Below are 20,996 nucleotides of genomic sequence, written 5' to 3' on the forward strand. Positions count from 1 at the left end.
AACATTGGACAAGGCCACACCATTTTGCCAGTTTGTATTCAGTGTTTTGCCTTGTGCAAATGGGCTGACTACTTCTCAAAGAAATGAGTGTGTGACATGTGCAGGTCATAACTCAATAAATTGAGTCAGACCAGATCTGGAAAATAAGATGGTTGCACTATCAAGGAATGGTAGTATGTGTGTTGTATGTAGCACTGTCACATAAATAGAGCACTGGATCTCTCAACACTTTCAGCTCGTGTTGTATTGAAAAATTTCCCTTAACTCATTCCTGGAAACAAAAGAAGCCAGACACTGTGTAATTGAAAGGAGGGAGCACAGGATCAAACACCTCATCAGAACTTAATCAATTTTGATGTAAGGGATCCTTTGGGAAGAGCAGGTAAAGTGAAGTTCCACAGGACTGCTCAAAGACCTGGTGTATTGGCTAATATTGACATCTCTAGCAGCACCATTAAATACTAATCATCTTATTACATTTTTTTTGAAAGAATACAGTAAAGTGGCTATCCTATTCAATTTCATAGTAAAAGTCATGCAGCCCCAAGACAGAAGATAATTCAACAGGTAATGTCTAAACATAAAGAGTCACACTGAAGGCACAGTGTTGCAAGGTTTCCATGCCTGTGGCCGTAGGTGTTGGAAGGCCAACAAAGCAGACTTTCTGAAAGAAAAGCGATGTGGGTCTCTTACCAGCTCTCATATTGCTGGTAGTATCTGTTGTTAGCTGTTTCCCCCAGTCCTTTGCTTTGGATCTTAAAATCATACCAGTCAATTTCCCTGATTCTACAACAAACTGAGATTTTTGACTTTTTCATTTTGGCAGATAATATCTGATAACATTCCTCTAACTGCAACTTGAAAAACATGAATATAATGTGGTTTAGCCATCATTAAAATTTCTATTGTTGGGGATGTTGAAGATACTTTTCATTCAATTAGTATTGAAAAGCATTAAAAAATGCCATTTATAAAGTGTGCTGCATATAGTATTTTCCAGAGTTCAGAAGAATGAGAGTTGATCTCATTGAAACTTACAAAATGATTAAAGGGTTAGACAAGGTGGATGTAGAAAGGATAGTGCTGTTGTTGGCAGAGTCTAGAACCAAGAGCCAAGTCTGCAAATAAAGAATAGGCTATTTAGGACTGAGATGAAGAGAAATTTGTTCACACAGAAGGTGGGGCATCCTTGTTATTCTCTACTTTAGATGGGTGTGGAGACTTAGTCATTGAGTATGTTCTTCACTCTAAAGACTGGGTACGGGCATCGCGCGAGAAAGTGGTTTGAGATGGATATCAATCATGATTTAGAATAGCAGAGCACATGTTAGGAGCTGAATGGCCTGCCATTATGTTCCTTTTCATGCCTTACAACACCAAAAGTATTTTAAACTTAGTGAGGTACTTGGAGTGTGGTCAGTAATGTGGTAACTTGTCTACCAATTTTTCCATGTTACGATATATAACATAGTGGTAATGACAATATAATTGGTTTGATTGAGATGTAATGAGTTTATACAAGCAAGACCTGTTGGTGAGAACTGATTCCTAAGTATCAAAGTTAAGCTTCCTTATCGAATGGGATAGAACATGTTCCCCATTTCTTCAAAAATAAGGTCCAGGTTAATATGACTTGCCTTTTATCTCTATAGACGCCAGACAGTGACCAGTACTCCCTGCTGGATTGAGCTTCACCTGAACGGACCTCTGCAGTGGCTGGACAAAGTCCTCACCCAAATGGGATCACCAGCCATTCGATGCTCAAGCATGTCGTAAAAGGTTGGATTTATCTCAGGGAAGACACCTGCCAAATCTTACCAGTCGAGCTATAGCTTTTAATTTATAGAAATGTAATTCATTATCATCATCATCATCAACAAAACAACAACAACAACTGGCTTCTTCTGCAGTGATACCAGGTATCATCATTGCCACTTCCCATGATAACTGTAAGCACTTTCTGTGGCAATGTTGTTGGGAAATAGTTACAAGGGAAAACCGCATAATGATTGAGAAACAAAGGAAGAAAAACATGAATTTTTCATTTGTTTTCTACTGGAGAAAAGACTTTCACCCTGCTACCAGATGGCAAATTTGTCAGTGGTTGTTTTGTGCCAACTGTAGATCTGACCATTTTGTATTATTGACTACTTTAATGTCCTGTCTCTAGAACTAGATTGAATAGTACAGTTGCCTAGAGACCGATTGATCTCTCTCTCTCTAGTTTTTATTTTTTACCATCCTCCTGAAACTGTTGATGGTTGCACCAGGGAAGAAGGTCCGTTCCTGCCTGCGATTACCATGGTAACTTGAGCCATTTTTTTTATACTCAGAAGAGAGAAACTATCACAACTGTTCTGTTCTGATCAGCCCATTCTCTCAAAACTCAATGGCTTTGAGCCCACAATGGGTCTGCAGGCTCTATCACTGTATAGCACCAATTGTTGGGGATTGGAGAATGGAGCTGTCCTTCCCAGAGCATATTCTCATCATCAATGTACTGGAAGCTTGTGATTTCCTTTTTTCCTCTGTCAGTTCCCATTTTTCCTATTGTGTTTATATTTTGTATTATGAAAGTTTGACTTGTACATTGGCCACCTGCTTTTGCTTTCTAGTCGGAGTTGAAACAGATTTTGAGCACTTGGTTATAGCTGGCAGCGGTTATTTTTGAATAATCCAACCCCTCTGCTGATAGCTTTTCATTGGATTTGATACACCGCCTGGGATTTTTTTTAAATGGCGCTATATAAATGCCAGCTGTGGAGATGTGTGTAGCATCCAATGTTAATTTTCTTAACCCAACTCTAATTGCCCCCAAAAAACAAAAAATTGGGCCCTGCCTCAGAGCTGGCTTGCTGTGTTCTTCCAGTCTCCTGCATGCCTATCATTGCTGTCTGTAACATTTAATGCCTGGAAAAATGTGGCACTGAGTTGCACTCAAAAAGGCTTATGCAAACCAAAATGATGTTGACTGAAGTGGTTAGTTCACAATAGTTGACTTTGGATGATTTTCCCCTGGGATATTCTATTACGGGGGAGAGGAGTGGGGTGAGGCAAGGAGGAACTGTGTTGTGATTGCAAACACACTCCATCCTTACTCAATGATGAGGTAGCATTGTTACCCACCTAGGCTCCCACTACTTGGACAAGGAAATAGATAAACAACAATCTGTGGAACTGCATCCTTGAAACAGTCCATGTGTGCATGAGGAGAAGAAACAAATGCAGCAATTTATTTTGACGGTTTTCTAACTTGCTGCCTTAGTAGTAATTGTTTATAATTTTCTGTTTTTGTTTCTGAAGGGGTCCAATTCAAACTTACAACAAAAGCTAAATTACCATCATTTGACAGTGAGACTCTGACTGAACTGAAACAATCAATATATTCAATTAAATATATATTTTAAATGATAATGCATAGTTTCGGTTTAGCTGGAGTGTACACATGTTGTAATCCATGCTATTGTCAGTGTATCCTCGTCTAATGGTGGTAATTCCTGCTCCTGGACTGGAACTTGGAAGTTAGAAATGCAAATCTCAATCTGACACCTGCTGCTGATGCTAACTGATGCTTCTTCTTTTCTCTGCAATGGGGTATGGGAACCTCACTTTCATTTTTATGTTAATATTTCTACTCCAAAGACAATGTTAAATGATTCTCCTCCCCTGTAATCTCACTGGAGATTGTTAATCTATGAGTATAGAGAATTATTTCTCTATCACAATAAGTTATATATTCTCTGTGTAAGCATCACTGGATGCCAATACAGAGGGGAAACTCTGACATTTGCCTTATGTTAGCTGTCAGAAATTCTAGTGTTTCAAAAGCAACTTCTTGAGCTGAGGTCAGCCTTACAGCATTGGTCAGGGAAATTACCTTCATGACTATCTTTGCTTCTTAGATCACTTGGACTAAAACTATTGGAAGAAGCTATTTACATTCAATATAAGGGTAACAAATGGATCTATAGGGCAATTTATTGTAACAGCTTGCTGTTTGCCTTTGTTTCTTCCATCTAGCCAGTCTTTGTAGCTTTCATCCAACTGCTACCATTTAAAATTTCCCAGTGTTTAATCTCCTGCTCAGACTTCATGTCTTCCTCTTTTGTAAAATGCTCAGATGTTTTTTTTTTATATAGGAGTATAGGTGTATGTTTGCCTACAAATTTACACCTATGTTTGGGGATTAAGTTGGGGTGGGAGGTCAGATTCATTGTGAGCTAGTGTGTGAAGGGGAGTGGGAAGGGGTAAGAATATTCACTATTCATTTTCCACTTTGGTGCTTTGCGTTCTTGGTCCTAATCTTGTGTTCACAGCTCCCTGTCCACACTGAATAGGCATGGAATGTTTCCTGTTCCCTCTGCTGCCTGCAAGGAATCTTTATTTTCAGATCAACTTTTTATTAATTGGAAGCTAGGGATGGTTTGTACATATTTAATAAGATTTACATCAATGTATTCCAAATCAGCAAGCTATAAGGTAATCCAAGAAAATCAAGTAACTGACAGACCTGAGACATTTTTATTGATAGATTCATTATGTGTCGGCTTTGCCTGGTTTCGTCAATATTTGCATTCAAGTCCTGCACCAATAGATCATAGCTACGTCGGTACAGTAAGTAGAGTTTGGAGGTACCTACTTTTGGAGGGGAGGTTAAGCAGAGGCTACCTTCATATTCAAAAGTTGTTTGTACCAACATTCCTTGCTTAACTATCACCACAAAAAGCAGATTAAATGGTCAATCACCATGCTCCATGTGGAATGATGAAAATGCAGTGGCACAGCAAAGGATGTCTATAAATACATCATGCAGCATTTCAACTCAACTGTTTTTGGGATACTCAAATTGGCAGCATTGAGGAAAGCTACAAAGCAACTGGGATTGGGATTAAGATCCCAGTTGCATCAGCTGGCGGGAACACCAAGCTCCTGTCTCCACAGCAGAAAAATCATACGCTTTCAGAGGAACTGAGTTAGCATTCAGGCTCATCTGAGAGATGGATCCACACTGTGCAGCCAGCAGTCAATGTTTGGGGGTGTGCATTAGGCTAACTCTCTCAACCATTTTTCTTGACATCTCTGTAGGAAAAGCAGCTGGCTTCAATTCTATACCTCCCCTTAAACTACTGTATGCCTGTCACAGACATTTCCATGTGTTGTTTTTTTTAAGCAGCTGGTAACACTTATTCTTTGTGGAGGAAAATTCCAGCCCTGATTAACTGAGGTTTAAACAGAAGATTGTAATAACTGACCTTTTAGTATAAGTTTTTTTTTTAAAATCATGTAAGTTCTGCTAAGGAGTGGAATTATGCTTTTATTTGAAATAAAAATTAGACAAGATTAAAACCAGTCTGCTCAGGATTTCCTAGGATGATTATCATTGTGACTGCTGTCTAAAAGCTGTGTAGCTGGGGGAGTGAATGCTTCTAAAAACCCCACTAGAAAGTAGAAAATCAAAACACCAGGTTATAGATCAACAAGTTTATTTGGAAGCACTAGCTTTCAGACTTACCTAATGAAGAAGTGATCCAAAAGCTAGTGCTTCCAGATAAACCTGTTGGACTATAATCCGGTGTTGTGTGATGTTTAACTTTGTCCACCGCAGTCCAACACCGGTACCTCCATATCATGCCTAGAAAATAGCACATTGAATTAACATGTTCCACAATGCCGCTCCTTCAAATTATTTAGGGAACTGAAAATTAAAGAATCTCTGAAATGCATTCATAATTTAGTACTGCAATAGCAAAGTACATTAATTACTCACGTGAGTCAGCATCTGTGGAGAGACAATCAGAACCCCTGAAAGGTTATCAACCAGAAATCATCACTCCATTTCTCTCTACACAGCTTAGCTTGAATGGCTGGTTGATTTGAGACAGTGATGCCAATAGGCATGGTTTCAAATTCTGTACCATACCATAAAGGTTCGGCCTTCTCAGCTGTGCTCCTCTCCTGCGGTGTGGTGACCTTCAGGTTAAACCACCACCAGTCATCTCTAACAAAAAAGCAGCCATATGGCCTCTTGGACTATAGTGATTTTACTACTCTACATCGATACTGCCCAGGTTATTTCCAGTATTCTTGGCTTCTAGTTTAGGTATATCCAATATACTGTTCTAGAAAGCTGTAGCTCCAGGCATAAAAACTTTGTAAGAGTCAGACACCCATCATCGTACCTATTACAGTGCAGACTCCATGACTTGTGACTGCAGTTACAGGTAGGCAGTGTAATACTTACCTTGGAATCTGCTACTTCTCTCAACTAACAGGTATTTGCATTACCTAAACAACAGAAAATACAGGATTGTAACTGTATACATAGGGAAGTCCAAGATTCACCCTGTAACTGTGATCAGAGAATTGGGGAAACACCAGTATACAAACAAAAACTACGAATGACAGTGTTGGCTTAATTTTTAGATTCCTGGTACTCATGATACTTTTTAAAGAGAAATCTGTAGTGAAGTCATAACCTGGTTTTTAATCGCCAGTCCACGAATCAAGTATGATTTAGGAGAGAAAGAAGAAATTGCCTATAACCAGGTGCAAATATTAAAAAAATGTGAAATGTTTAAATCTTAATGTCCATACATCTTTAGACATTTATTAGCAAAATGCAAACACCTCAACAACCATCTTTGTACTGTACAGATTGTGTGTAAACTACAGATTATATTCCTGTCTGGTTGGACAACTGAACACGTCCAAATGACTTGGTGCTAAATGAGCTATATGATAATCCCAGCAGGTATATCGTCCAGGGTGTTATCTACGTAAGGGCAGAATTAGGGTATGTTGCTTCCCTCCATCAAGGAACCTATAGTTGAGGAATAAAAGGCATAGCCCATGACACCTCAAACTTGGCCCAGTATATCTGGGAAAACAAGCTCTATGCAGACAAACAACATGTAATTTTTGTTGTTTTAATTAGAACAAAACCTTCTGGAATAGTAATTTGGTAGTACAGAACTCTAGGATTGTTGACAACTGTGTATCACACAAGCCAAAAGATGTTCAGCCCATATCACAAATAAATAATGTGGTTTATGAATTTCAGTGCCAGGGTGATGCTAGGTATATAGGCTATATGTCCAAAAGACTGGTGGATTGTATCAAATAATATCAAAGATATTGAATGTATCCAATCAACCTGTGCTTCTAGAACATTAGACGTGATTCTGTGATTGGACAACAACAAATTGAGAATAATTACTTTAAAACCAATTTAGGATTTCAGTTGGGCCCACATTGCAGTGCAGATGAACCAACTGGAAGCTAAGTATTAATACACAGGACCCTGTTCTTTATAGACAGAAAGTGTGCATACACTACACCGTTTCAACTCAACAAAATAGGTGACAAGTAGTTTCTTAATTTCTCAGGGCAATGCCTTAGAGTCAAACTGTCTGATTTTAAATTTAAGCAAGGTTGAATGTTAACTGTCAGTCATCATCAAACTGGTGCATTTCCATGGTACCACCTCTACCAATTAAAGTCCACTTACCAGCCAGTCAGCAATCATCTCATACATTAGTTTTTTTTCCCCATTTCAATTGGTATTCCTGTAAATGGTTGAGTTCAAAACAAAAAGCTTTGACAAAGTGTCTTTTACTACTAAAAGGGCATCATATTTTGCAAGATGGATCAAAGCACTATTGAACAGGTTCTGATTGTTGAGGTTTAAATAGAAATCCACTTCAATGGGTCTACTTTGGGATTTTCTCTAGTCTAGCTTGCTTTGTGGTGCAGTGCATCATGGCATAAGGCACCCTCCACACAGCATCTGTGATGCTTACAACAATGGAATAATGATCAATGGAATTTTAAAAAAATTGTCTCATGCTGTGTATTTTTCTATTTAATGAAATGTAATGTGATTCATGCAAGTATGCTTTTTTTATTTTACAAAAAGTTGGCAATTGAACATGTGTCCACCATTATTGCTTGCTGTGTACTATTCCACAGATGCAGTTTAGATCGATTAACTTGTGACTCACATTAGCATTTTTTTCAAGTTCTGTAGAGGTACCTTGTGAATCTTTCGAAGTAACATTAAGCTTTTTAGTTCCAGCAGAAAATACTGCATTACTTTCACATTTTACAAAAAAAGGTGCTTTCTTGTACATTGTTTCTGTTTTCTACTTTAATGTTCAGAAATGGCCAAAAATCCTTTTCCATTATGTAAATGTTTCAATATTATTATTAAAGTTCAATTTATCATATTAACCAACAGAAATTGGAGTAATAGTCATTACATAAGCTGTTCATGGATTTAAAAGGAAACCTCTACTTTATAGGAGTGGTGAATAGAACATAGAAAAGTACAGCACAGAACAGGCCCTTTGGCCCACGATGTTGTGCCGAGGTTTAATCCTAATGTAGAATATAGTAACTTAACGTACTCTCCCCTCAACTCACTGCTATCCATGTGCATGTCTAGCAGTCGCATAAATGTCCCCAATGACTTTGCTTCCACACCACCACATTCCATGCATTCTCTGCGTAAAGAGCCTACCTCTGACACCTCCTTTATACCTTCCTCCTACTACTATCTTCAAACTATGACTCTTCATACCAGTTCAATCCTGCCCTGGGGAAAAGTCTCTGGCTATTGACTCTATCTATTCCACTCATTATTTTGTGCACCTCGATCAGATCTCCTCTCTTCCTCTTTTTCTCCAGAGAAAAAAGTCCGAGCTTATTCAACCTTTCTTCATAAGGCAAGCCCTCCAGTCCAGGCAGCATCCTGGTAAACCTTCTTTGCACCCTCTCCAAAGCCTCCGTATCTTTCCTATAGTAGGGTGACCAGAAGTGAACACAACATTCCAAATGTGGTCTCACCAGGGACTTGTAGAGCTGCAGCAAAACCTCGCAGCTCTTAAACTCTATCCCAGTTAATGAAAGCTAAAACACCATATGCTGGGCCCCTTCATAAACGAAGGGCACGTTTTCAAAACTATACCTTATTCCGATAGTTAAACCAGGGCAGGGTGGAGTCATCAGAGACTGTGATCAAGAGTGGCAAAGTTAATTTTTCCTCACCCCATGCCATAAACAAATGACAGAGTAAGTGCACCCAGTTCCACTAACCAGAATCAAATTTGGAAAATTAGTCATCTATAGCTACATATGGAGATTTTTTGAGGGTAATTTGAGCTGATCAAAATTCTATGCCATCTTTTTTGCACATTAAGGAAAGATTACTCATTGTACTTAACATGCACAAGGAAATCAAAGCTACTGTATGCAGTCTTACATCATGACTAGTTACATGCATGAATACCATAATCGTAGACCACACGTTTCACTGTCACAGCATTGTAACTCAATCTCTTTGAACAAAGAAATCAAACCCATTTACACAAAATAGAAAAAAAAACTTCTGTAGTTAAATTAATAGCATACATCATGGGCTCATTGATCAGTGCTGTAGCAGGGACTAGGAGGAGTGCATTTTTTAAAAAAAGGAAATTAAAGACAAGTTAACCTGAGTCAATAATAGGGGAATTGCTGGAGTCCAGTATAGCCAAGTGCTTGGAATAAGTGTGACAGGATCTGACAGAGTCAACATAGATTTAGGAAAGGTGAATCATGCTTGACAAATCTACTGGAACTTTGAGGATGTAACTAGTAGAGTTGATGAGAAGCAGCCAGTGGCTGTAATTTATTTGGACTTTCAGAAGGCTTTTGGTAAAAGTCCCACATTGGAGATTAGCATGTAAATTAAGATCCATAGGATTGAGAGTAGAGTACTGACATGGATAGAGAACAGGTTGGCAGACAAGAAACAAAAAGTAGGAATAAACTTTTTCCAAGTGATAGCCAGTATCAGTGGGCCATTGTATGGATCAGTGCTTGGTCCCAACTATTCACAATATATATTAATGATTTAAATGTGGGAACTAAAAGTAATATCCCTGAGTTTGCAGATGACAAATAAGGATGGATGGGTGAACCCTGAAGGTGATGCTGGATGCTTTAGTGTAATTTAGACAAGTTGACTGAATGGCCAGAAGGAAGGCAGGTGAAGTACAACGTTGATAAGTGTGAGGTTATCCATTTTGATAACAGTAATAGATTGGGAAAGGAGGAGGTGTATTGAGACTCTAGTATTCCGGTAGCAGTTGTTGAAAGCAGGTGTGCAGATGCAGCAGGGAGTGAAGGCAACAAATGGGATATTGGCCTTTATGGCCAGAAGATTCAAGTATAGGAGTAGGGATGTCTTGCTGCAAGTGTAACGTGCAGTTTTGGTCTCCTTTTCGGAGGATGGATGTTCTGGTTATGGAGTGAATGCAGCAAAAATTTACTAAACAAACAATCTTAGGATGGCAGAACAAATCTATGAAGATAGACTGGTCCAATTATGACTATATGCACTGGCGTTAAGAAGAATAAGCACGGGATCTCAAAAAACCCTATAAAGTTTTAACAGGACTAGATTGGGAATGTCATTAATGTGTCTACCTATGACTGGATAGTCCAATCCAAGGATAACCGTTGGGCCATTTAGGACTAAGATGAGGAGAAAACTCTTCATGCCAAGAGTTGTGAGCCTGTGGAATTCTCCGCCACAGAACGTGGTTGAGGCCAAAGCAGTGATTGTTTCAAGGAGGAGTTAGACGTAGTGCTGAGGGTTAAAGGGATCAAAGGGTATGGAGAGAAAGTGGAAACAAGATACTGAATTGGATAATCAGCCATGCCCATTTTGAATATTGGAGCTGGCTTGAAGGGTGAAATGACTTGCTTCTACTTCTAATTTTATAGAATAAATCTTTATTCAAAGACAAAAATGACACTGGAGCAACAAGTGTCATTTTTTGGGAGATCAACTTCTCAACTACCAATGGGCTCAAAGGAATCTCTCTCTCTCCACCTCAATCTGAAAATAAACCATGAGAAAACAAACAAAAGGTGGGAGATTTAAACTTGACCCAATGCACAGAGTCAATGCAGGTCAACAAGGGAATGCGCAAATGGGAAAGCAGGTGACTGATAGAAATCACAGTTAAGCTGATCTGATCCACAGGATATCCATAACTGAAGCAGTAAATGTTGAACATGGACTAGCAGCAAGAACCCTAGCTGATACTTTTTCCTCCTTATCTTGAATACAATCTTTCATACAGAAAAATACTCAGCACAAGCAAGGACATACAGAATTTATTTCATTTCTACACTATACAATAAAGATTAGTTTTTTTTCATCAGGCTTTTTATGAAATTGATAGAATTTTTGTTTGTATGCCATTTTAGATTTGACATTTTACTTGGAGGCAAGGGCTGTTAGAACTCCAAAAATGGAACATTTTCCCATTTTGGGTATCTAGCACTCCACAAAGTCAGATTAAACAGTAGTTTAGCTCTATGTAGGTTTGCTCGCTGAGCTGGAAGGTTCATTTCCAGACGTTTTGTCACCCTACTAGGTAACATTTTCAGTGGGCCTCTGGGCAAAGCACTGCTGCTGATTCCTGCTTTGTATTTATATGATTGGGTTGGTAATGTCATTTCCTATGGTGATGTCATTTCCTGTTCTTTTTCTCAGGGGGTGGTAGACAGGGTCTAACTCAATTTGTTTGTTGATGGAATGTTCCAACCGGAACTCTATCAACAAACACATTGAGTTAGACCCTGTCTACCATCCCGAGAAAAGGAACAGGAAATGACATCACCATAGGAAATACTTTACCAACCCAAAGAAACCCAATCATATAAATACAAAGCAGGAATCAGCAGCAGTGCTTTGCCCAGAGGCCCACTGAAGATGTTACCTAGTATGGTGACAAAACGTCTGAAAATGAACCTTCCAGCTCAGTGAGCAAATCTGCATTCAGAATCTCAACCTGAGCTACAAATCTTCTCAAAACTCACTGGGAATTTGGCTCTCAACCATGTACCAGAGTACCAACCTCAAGTTGATCTCATTGCACCAATACAATATTTTTCTCATTTCCTATATCACCATGTTGCTTTTGAGTCAATTTGGCACCATGTTCTCAGTAGTTTTTGTGCTGAGAGTTTAGGCTACACTAGAAATTTGATCAGACAGTTCAAATGGATTTCTCACAGTACTTCTGTGGGCCAGGACACTCAGTTGTACTATCTGTCTGGAGTGAGTGGATTTGAAGGCAGCTTCCACAGAGGCAAGAGGTTTACAATGGTGACCTCACATTCATCAATTGCATTGCCATTTTCCAGCAGTTAGCTCCAAAAGGAATAGATCCCAACAATAAACAGACCAATTTTAAAAAAAAATGATTACCTCCATAGATGAGATTTGACTTTCTTGCATCATTGATATATGAAGTACTGATTGTCAGCAGTGCAATTTTTCTGTTTGAATTTCCATCTTTTTCCAATGTAAGAATAAAAATGCCTAACTGTGTGGTAATCAGCATAGGATTCAATGCACACTTATACCTGACATGTAGCCAAAGAAAAAGGATAGTTCCTTGGATGTATGCAAGGAATAATGACATTTATCTCAGTTAATTTTCCCTGTACAAATGGGCTAACTTTACCTTAGATGATTTATTTTATTGCAATGTATTTTACAAACAAACCAGTTCATCATGGTAACACTGCATTTTGTGTGTTTGAAATTGGTCTGGCACTAGTTACTCCAAACAGTCCATCAATGAAACAAGTGCACAGGTGGCATAGCTACTGCATGGTAAAAATAGAGCAAAGACTTGGGATAAGACTGAGTGCATTAGGCTCAAAATATACCAAAACCAGAATCAATTCATTTATCCAGGGTCTGGAAAGGTGGTGAGGCAGTAGCATTTCCTCCTACAGGACTTCTTAGCTCAAATGTTTAGTCTAATACACAAAGTACAGTGTGGATAGGGGAAAACAAAATTTGGATCTATCATTCAGTTGATTCAAAACATTGACTTGCATGAGAAGTCTTGACCTGACAACCCTGGAAGTGAATTGTTCAGCGAGACCTCCAAGCAGAACACTGGCTTATGCACAAAATAAAACCTTTCAACTGAAAATAATCAGGTTCTCAGTGACTCTCTTCATCAGATGGTTCCTCAATCTCTTCTCTGTCTCCACCAATAGCCATCCAAAAAGCTTTAGCAACCTGTCATATGAAATAGGGCAAGATGTGTGAATATTAAATACACCTCTGCTGTAACATTAAACTACTGCTTATTTCCACTGTAAACAGGATGAGATGAAACAACTTTTTAAAGCGGGCAGCATAAGACTGAGTTGTCATAAGAAAATAAGGCATAAAGCTAAAATAGATTTATTTCAAAATACATTGGGTAGAGTTTATTCATTAAAGGTTTTTAAGAGTTAGTGCATATCAATGAATTCTTTAACTAGTTTTGTCGAGCTGTTTGCTTGTTCACAGCAACTACGCTTCAATAAAAGATCTAACTTGTCAACTTGAAGCAGCTGGATCACCACAACTCTAAATAAATACACGTGGTTTATCTTGAACATGACTTACTGAGCAAGGGGAGGGAAGGAAGACATGCAAGTAATGGGTTGAAAAATTAGGTACTCTCAACGGACAAATAGGAAAACATAAATGCTGAAAATCTGAAATATTTTCTCTAAAAAGTGTGTTCTGGATTATAATTCAATTTCCAATTTCTGAGAGTACTGTAACACCTTCAGCTTTTTAACAGTAGACACTACTTAAAGATAAGGAAGGTTACTCAGCCCATTTGAATTCATCCTTTCAGAAGGATCTTTTACACTGCCCTTTAATATTTTCTTGTACACCTAGAGTTTGCATCTTTGTGACAATCTGGAAACCCAAGTAATGATTTTCTAAGCATTCCTAAATTTGTCCTTCACTCTTTCAACCTGCATTCCTTTGCTTAAATCCTGCAATTTTCCCTCCTTTAATGATAATATTTTGGATTTACCTCTTTGGATCCTTGCATAACTTACATCCCAAGTTTTTTCAACATTTATTCATAACTCAAGACCTGTGACATGATGAACGAACCTCAAACCTTTCTCCTGCACTGTTCCAGAACATTAGCGTTTCCTTTATGGCTATGTTAATGCTCAATATATAACTGCCAGAGCATTGTACAATTTGATCATTACTCTCTATGACTTTATTTTTCAATTGATGATTGAGAAAGTAACAAGGACAACATCTGTCCTGCATGTAGAACAGATTTTCATCACTTTATCATCAGCTACAAGGGAGAACAGGAATAAAATTTGGTTTTAAGCCACAAACACATTAGCCACCATCTTTTTCAATGGCAGCACAGGATCAAGGGGCTAAATATTCTACTTCTGCTCCTATTTCTCACATTCTTCAAGTTATTAGCATTCTAACCAAATAGCTGCTTCCCTCACTGAATGAACAATTGTAAACAGAATTCATGTTTACTGAAGAGTGCTTGTGAATAATTTTAGAATCTCCATTAAAAATATAAAAGTGATAGAAAATGTGTTGGGCACACATTTGACTAGGATATTAGCAGAGATGAGGATTAAAACTAAAGCCTTAAGGAATTGGAGCTTTTCCTTACTAAGTTAAGATGACTTTGGGATAACCTGATGGTTTTTTCTCCTTTTTCAAAAACCAAGATCCAGTAACTAAAATTGAATATTTTTTAATGGTACAAGAGATGGTAATGAAATGGCACAAGATGAAGATTAATCTCAAAGATTCAAAGACAAAATTGGAATGAATTTTCTGCCACAAGCTATTGCTGACAGAGTCAATACATTATTTTAAAAAGGGATATAGGTAGCTGCCAGCAAAGCAAACATTAAAAGGAGATGGGGAGTGAACAGGAGTGGGATTAGATTTCATAGCACAGGAGGAGAAGTTGCGAAACAGCAGTACACAAGGTCAGTTTGACAACAGTTTCTCCCAACAAAATAACTGCACTAGATTAAGTCTTGTGTACAGTGTACATTTCCTGCAACAGCCTTTTTACTTCATTACATTTTAGGGGCAACATTTCAGATCACAAATACTGATGTACCTCCCAATTTCGTCTACGAGCAATGCCGCAGGTTATTTGACATAACGTGCAAACACTTGTGATTTTGCTTAAAGTTTGCAGGTCCTTACCTTTTCTGCATGCAGTTTTCTTTGCTCATGAGGTAATGTTGCTGCTTTGTCTGTTAATATTAAACAAAGTGTTACTCATGTACAACAATGAGCTGGAAGGATTCCTAGACAATTAGTCATGTATCAGCAATGTACAATCTAATTACAAATCTTTCCTCCTCCACTCTACCCTTCCCCCTTGTGAAGGCAAAAGGACCATCTCTACACGTTTTATAATCAGAATGTCAAAGTATGATTTCTACTGTGATTTTAGATAAAGCAGACCTTTCATAAAAACAATAATACTTTGTGCTTATTCGCACACACAGCTGACTTAAAACACACTGATAACTGCATATAAATGTGAAGTTTCAGCCCATTCCAAGTAGCACATCTTTAAACGTATATTTTATCTCACAAATATTTCTGAGAAAAGAATTGGAGCAATTCAACTCAGAAAACAGAAGGCTCTGCAGTAGCTAATTTGAGATACTGTGCAAGAAGGATTAATTTCCACCACCTTTGTGAAAATTGTATTCCAAACATAAAACTAACCTTTCATTTCTTTCAGCTTTTCAAATAAACGCTCAAAGTTTTCACAGTCAACCTCGCCTGTGGTAAGGGTGGCGAGTTCTTGGATATCCAAATGCAACATAGGATCTACTGGGTAAATAAACCAATAGATCAGGAGCCAAAGATTGGTTTTTAAAATAAAAGCAGTACTTCTGGAAAAAAGGAATTGGATTTCCATACCCATGAGACTATCTGGCTGAAGAGCTGCCACTCCATCTCTATCTTCTGCAATTGATTCAGCATCAAGTTCTGGAAGGCTGTGGTACTGCATTAAGCAGAATAGTTAAAAAGCATACATCATTAATATTAAACATAAATAGAAAGTGTTTGAGAAACTCAGCAGGTTTTGCTAATCTGTGGAGAAAAAAAATTTGAAATTTCAATCCAATGACCCTTCTAAAGAACAGTCATGGACTAGAAACCAATAACTCTCCAGCATTTGCTGTTTTTGTTTCAGATTTCCATTATTCACAGTCCTTTGTTTTGAAGAATATTAAGTTTATACTGTTGTGTAGCATTCTTTTTATCTGGGCATCAACATTCTGTAACACAAAATCATACCTGGGTACATAAATAGAATTAACAACACAGTACACCAGTCATTCAGCTCAAATGGTATGGAAGGCAGTGGCATAATGTCTAATCGTCTGGGCAACACAGGTTTCAAACCCACCATGTTGAGAATGGTGAAATTTAAATTCATTAAAAACTTGGAATTAAATCTGGCATAATGGTGACCATGTAACCATTGTTGTGAAAACCTATCTGGTTGACCAATATCCTTTACAGGAGAAAATCTGCCATCCCTACTTGATCTAGCTTACATGTTGCCTGACCCCAGACCCACAGCAACATAGTTAACTATTAAAGGCCCCAGCAAACCACTCAGATCAAGGAGCAGCTAGGGTGGGCTATAAATGCTGGCCCAGCCGATGACACTCACATGCCATGAATGAAAAGAAATGGTGCAAGCCAGAGTTAAATGTCCTACATGTGCAAACTTCATCTCACCTTATCAGCAAAATTCCTTTGTTCTTTTCAGTTTAATGTGTTTATTCATCTTATCACATAAAACACATTGTGTGGTTGAAGCAAATAGCATCAATGTAGTAGCCAACTCCATGCTCTTATCACTCTTTGGTTAAATAACTTTCTTATGAATTCTTTTTTATTAATGATTATTTTATATTTATACCCCCGGATTTTGGAGTCCCACCACTTAATCTAACTTCGTAATCTTTACCTTACTGTTTTGATTTATTGCGACCTCTTTTAGGCAACACCACAGGAGAACTAATTTTTAGTTACAAACATTTAACCCAGATGACATTCAATCTTGTTAAAATACTGTGCAGTGAACATTGTTCAATACCTCAACAGAGTGGTAAGTCCTTGTGTACAAGTTTAGATGGCAAGCTTTTGTGGGCATTGAACATGAAGAACATCACAGCTGCACCAATCTGTTTTCCACCCAAAGTCAGCACATCAGTGCTTTCCAGCAGCGAGTTACTGAATCTCATTTAAAGTATTGTACTTATTATTCTCTTCTATAATCCATGTGCTCAGAGGTCAATCTATAGCAGCCCAACAAAGGTCAGCTAACTCAGCAGTGATTGGAAATGGAACCTGGAATCTCGTCATATGTTAGTTTAGTAGCGTAATGGGAGATGTATTTATCCAGAGAACTTTTGCAAGCTTTTCACTAATATTAAAAATACCATTATTCTGAGAGCCTTGGCCATTGAGCCATGAGCAAGTGGAAGGATTTTGCCTCTCAAAACAGTAGTAGAAGCATAACTTATTTGTATTAAGTAGACCAGCAAAACCAGAGGCTTCAGTATCCTTTCTTGAAAACAGCAAGGTGCTGGGCTGATCCACGATTTTTTGAGGAAGCTGACATTCTATGGGGACTGTTTTTCCTACATTCCTTTTCAAGGAAGCCAATGGAAAAGCCAACATTTTTCAGAATTCTTCACTTAAGGACATGAAACTTAAGGACTTTTACCAGCTGGTAAAAGTCAACATCTGTATAGTTTAGGACTGAGGAGCCCTAATAAATCATGTGGCCCATCAGCCAATTGTCTCTAACACATCTAAAATGGAACATGACTGCCAATTTCCTTCCATATTCAACTACTATAAAAATTATAAAGGGATTGATTACAAGATTGTCATTTCATCTTTAACTTCAGAAACACTTCTGGGACAATGACTGAAAACTTTTGATAGGATAACAGCTTGAAATCAGACCCACACGTTAATATTTAACTAGGGGATCACTTACTTCCACCTGCGAATCATCTTCTGTTTGACAATTCTCAAGCACACCAGTTAAACTACTAAGTATCCCAAAATCTTGAGGTCTATCTAAAGAAAATAAACTGCATGTTAAAGTTTTGTATTAGTTTAAAAACTAATTGTTAAATGTATATTTCATATATGCAAAAATTCATTTTAATATTGTGCCAGTCAGTGATTTAGGAAGTTTAGAGGTATGGGGCTCCAATAATCACATTTCGGAATTGGACATTTTTGTCCTACAAAACAATCAAAACATTCCAGTCAGCTTAAGCTCACCATTTGTACTTAATGCCATTATTTCAAACTCATGCAGAGACTATGTCCCAATGAGTGGCAGAACAAATAAAACATCATGTTCCTTTGGCTGTTCCTAACAGACAGAGGTAGACCGCCAGAAAACATTTGTAAAACCCAAAACTAAACGTCCAATGTTACATGTAATCCTGTGATTTGGTAAGCATTGCTGAACAGTCTTGAGTATGCTAATAACCATCTTAGATTGACTGCTCGCATAATCAGAGTTAAAAAGTGTGGCGCTGGAAAAGCGCAGCTGATCAGGCAGCATCTGAGGAGCAGGACAGTCTGCAGTCCTCAATTTCTCCTGCTAGCATTATCAGCTGAGCTTGTAATGTGGCTCATTTATGATTGCTAGAAGTTAGCAAGATTCATAAGCAAGGAACTGTTCCCTGCAAAGAGAAGGAATGTATTCAAGCTTTATGCCCATTTGGAATTATCCAGAAGCATAGGGAGCCCATAATTTCCAGTTTCTTTCTTCATTGCAACACTGTAGCCAGAGCTGATTTGCCAACTAATGAGAACTCCTTTCCTCCTGTAGTATAAATTGTTGAGATTGTTTGAAATTTGGCATTCTTGAATGGGTCCTGACGAGAGCAAGATGAAAAGCTTTGGCACATATCTGTATTTTCAGATAAGTTCTGCAATATCATGCAACTGTTAAAATAGTATTCAATTTGACCAAGTAGTCAAGTTAGTAGGGTAACGTGGATTCCAATTTCCCAAAATAGAGATTTGTTTAAATACATGAATTGGGTATTGCAGTTATTTAGATCCTGCTATTTTACCTTTGGACCTGATTAGAATGGGGGCCCTATTTCCAAGCTAGCTGGTAAAGTAAATTAGATTTTGGGCAGTCTCAGTGTAGAATTGAAGATTTATAATCTCAGGATCCAAAGGATGGGTGGTGTAGGAAATGGAAAGGAGAAAATATCACATCAGTGCAGTAAGGGTGCTAGTCTGATATTGGAAAAGATTTGATTTGATTTGATTTGATTTATTGTCACATGTACCAAAATAAAGTGAAAAATTTTGTTTTCTATGCAGTAAAGGCATATCATACCATATAAGGATGCACAGATCATAGGGTGATTAAACAGAGTGAGGCATACAAAGCTATGGCTGCACAGGTGCACAAAAAGCAAGATCAACATTGGATTTGGAATTTGAGGGGTCCATTCAACAGTCTAATGACTGTAGGGAAGAAGCTGTTCTTGAACCTGTCAGTGCGTGTGTTTAAGGTTTTGTATCTTCTGCCTGACAGAAGAGGTTGGAAGAAATTATAACCGGGATGGGAGGGGTCTTTGATAATGGTGGCTGGCTTTCTGCCGCAACAAGAAAAGTAAATGAGTCAACAGATGGGAGGTTGGCTGAGTACTGTGCTGGATCTGATTAGTTTGATGTGAACTAAAGAATGTCATTTTACAACAATAAAATGAACTACTAACACTAAAAAGAAAGTTATTTCATACCTGTTTTCATCTCAACATTTGACCATACATTTGCATTCAAAGCTTGAATAATTCTTGTTACTCCAGTGGATTCAGGAAAGTCATCTGTGTGGACACCACATAGGTCATATTTAATGAAAAGATACTACTGATACAAAATATGGGAATACAAAGATAAAATATAGTCTTATGAAAACATCCATCAGAAGACAAGCTTTAAAAAAAGACTGATGGAGAAATTTTAATGCAACAAAATCAAGTTACACAGTTGTAAAACATATCAAAAATAATTGACAGCTGGAATCTCAGCTTTGACACAATTTTAATGAATGTTTGACATGAAATGTTCATATAATGACATATCATTAAAAATGTTTTCATTGTATTTCATTTTACAAGAAACTAGTTAACCTTCCTCCTGTTCCTCTTCTCATCAGCCCTACAACTTACATACACACACACGGCAAGAAACCTGGGTGCTCTCTGGTCTTTATAATAGTACTATTCTAATCAGCTTATGTACACCAAAATGATCTTACTGATCATCCTTTATTAAGATTTTTTTTAGAACAGGGAAAAGCCAAACACCTTATAAGTAATAGGGAATGTAGCTCACACATCAATGGCACCAACTCATTCACCAATTCTCTCACCCTGCATATATTTGACAATCTTCTCCAAGAGGCAGCAGTACCATTTCATCTGCAACAGTGGGGGTTATCATTTATAGCTTAAAACAATCTATTTAGCTGCACTAGATTAGTTCATTTTAAGCAAGGTATCAATTAAGATGCTAGGCTAACAAAAAGACCAAGGGACAACCCAGAGTTCCTGACCACTAATCACTAGCCTTTGAAGGACAGCATATCCAATTCCAAGATGGGAGCAAGGTAATTTTTGTTGCATGTGTAATTGTATGAATTGAGGTCAACAGTATCAGTGGAGTGTCCCTCAGCTGCACAAGTACTGAAGTATACAGTACCAGACAGAAATATGATATCCCACTGTTGAAGCATTTCAGTTCACTTTGTACAAAGCCCAAAATAGCTCAGTTAGAAGAGTATTAGACTAAAGATGTAAAGCTCCAGCAGCTGTCAGTGCATGAACGTATAGTCAACAGAATAAAAAAGACACTTCTTGACATTGGTCGTGGTTTGTAGAGTTAGGAGCTACTAATTTGTAATGTCTCACTTTGTAACTAAAGCTCCTCTCAGTAAAGACTGACTTCTGGTCTCCCTTTTTCACCATTGGCTGTAAGAAGCTTAGTACAGTATATCAGTTGTCAGTAAAGCCAGCAACACTGTTCAGGTTCATGGCCTAGTGGCCAAATGGCA

General features: G+C 38.0%; 2 protein-coding genes across 5 annotated transcripts in view; one reads left to right on the forward strand and one right to left on the reverse strand.

The window, feature by feature from the left end:
• LOC122540896 (SMAD family member 3) overlaps positions 1-7,906 on the forward strand; it is a 119,465-nt gene extending 111,559 nt beyond the window's left edge. For all 3 annotated transcript variants that reach the window (XM_043677172.2, XM_043677171.2, XM_043677173.2), the window contains one exon: positions 1,653-7,906. In XM_043677172.2, the coding sequence (XP_043533107.1) occupies positions 1,653-1,776 (124 nt within the window). In that variant the 3' untranslated portion in view covers positions 1,777-7,906. The remainder of the gene's footprint in view (positions 1-1,652) is intronic.
• Positions 7,907-12,492: 4,586 nt separating this feature from the next.
• The window catches only part of aagab (alpha and gamma adaptin binding protein), a 46,574-nt gene continuing 38,070 nt past the window's right edge, over positions 12,493-20,996 (reverse strand). The window contains exons 5-10 of one of the 2 annotated variants that reach the window (XM_043677178.2): positions 19,684-19,767; positions 17,901-17,983; positions 15,797-15,881; positions 15,599-15,706; positions 15,065-15,114; positions 12,493-13,090 (exon numbers count right to left, since the gene is read on the reverse strand). In XM_043677178.2, coding sequence (XP_043533113.2) covers positions 13,013-13,090; positions 15,065-15,114; positions 15,599-15,706; positions 15,797-15,881; positions 17,901-17,983; positions 19,684-19,767 — 488 coding nt within the window. In that variant the 3' untranslated portion in view covers positions 12,493-13,012. The remainder of the gene's footprint in view (positions 13,091-15,064; positions 15,115-15,598; positions 15,707-15,796; positions 15,882-17,900; positions 17,984-19,683; positions 19,768-20,996) is intronic. The other variant, XM_043677179.2, reaches the window with a different exon arrangement.

The sequence above is a fragment of the Chiloscyllium plagiosum genome, unplaced genomic scaffold, assembly GCF_037043375.1.
Source record: "Chiloscyllium plagiosum isolate Xiang-an unplaced genomic scaffold, Cpla_swu_hap1 HiC_scaffold_39, whole genome shotgun sequence".
In the NCBI taxonomy this organism is placed as follows: Eukaryota; Metazoa; Chordata; class Chondrichthyes; order Orectolobiformes; family Hemiscylliidae; genus Chiloscyllium; species Chiloscyllium plagiosum.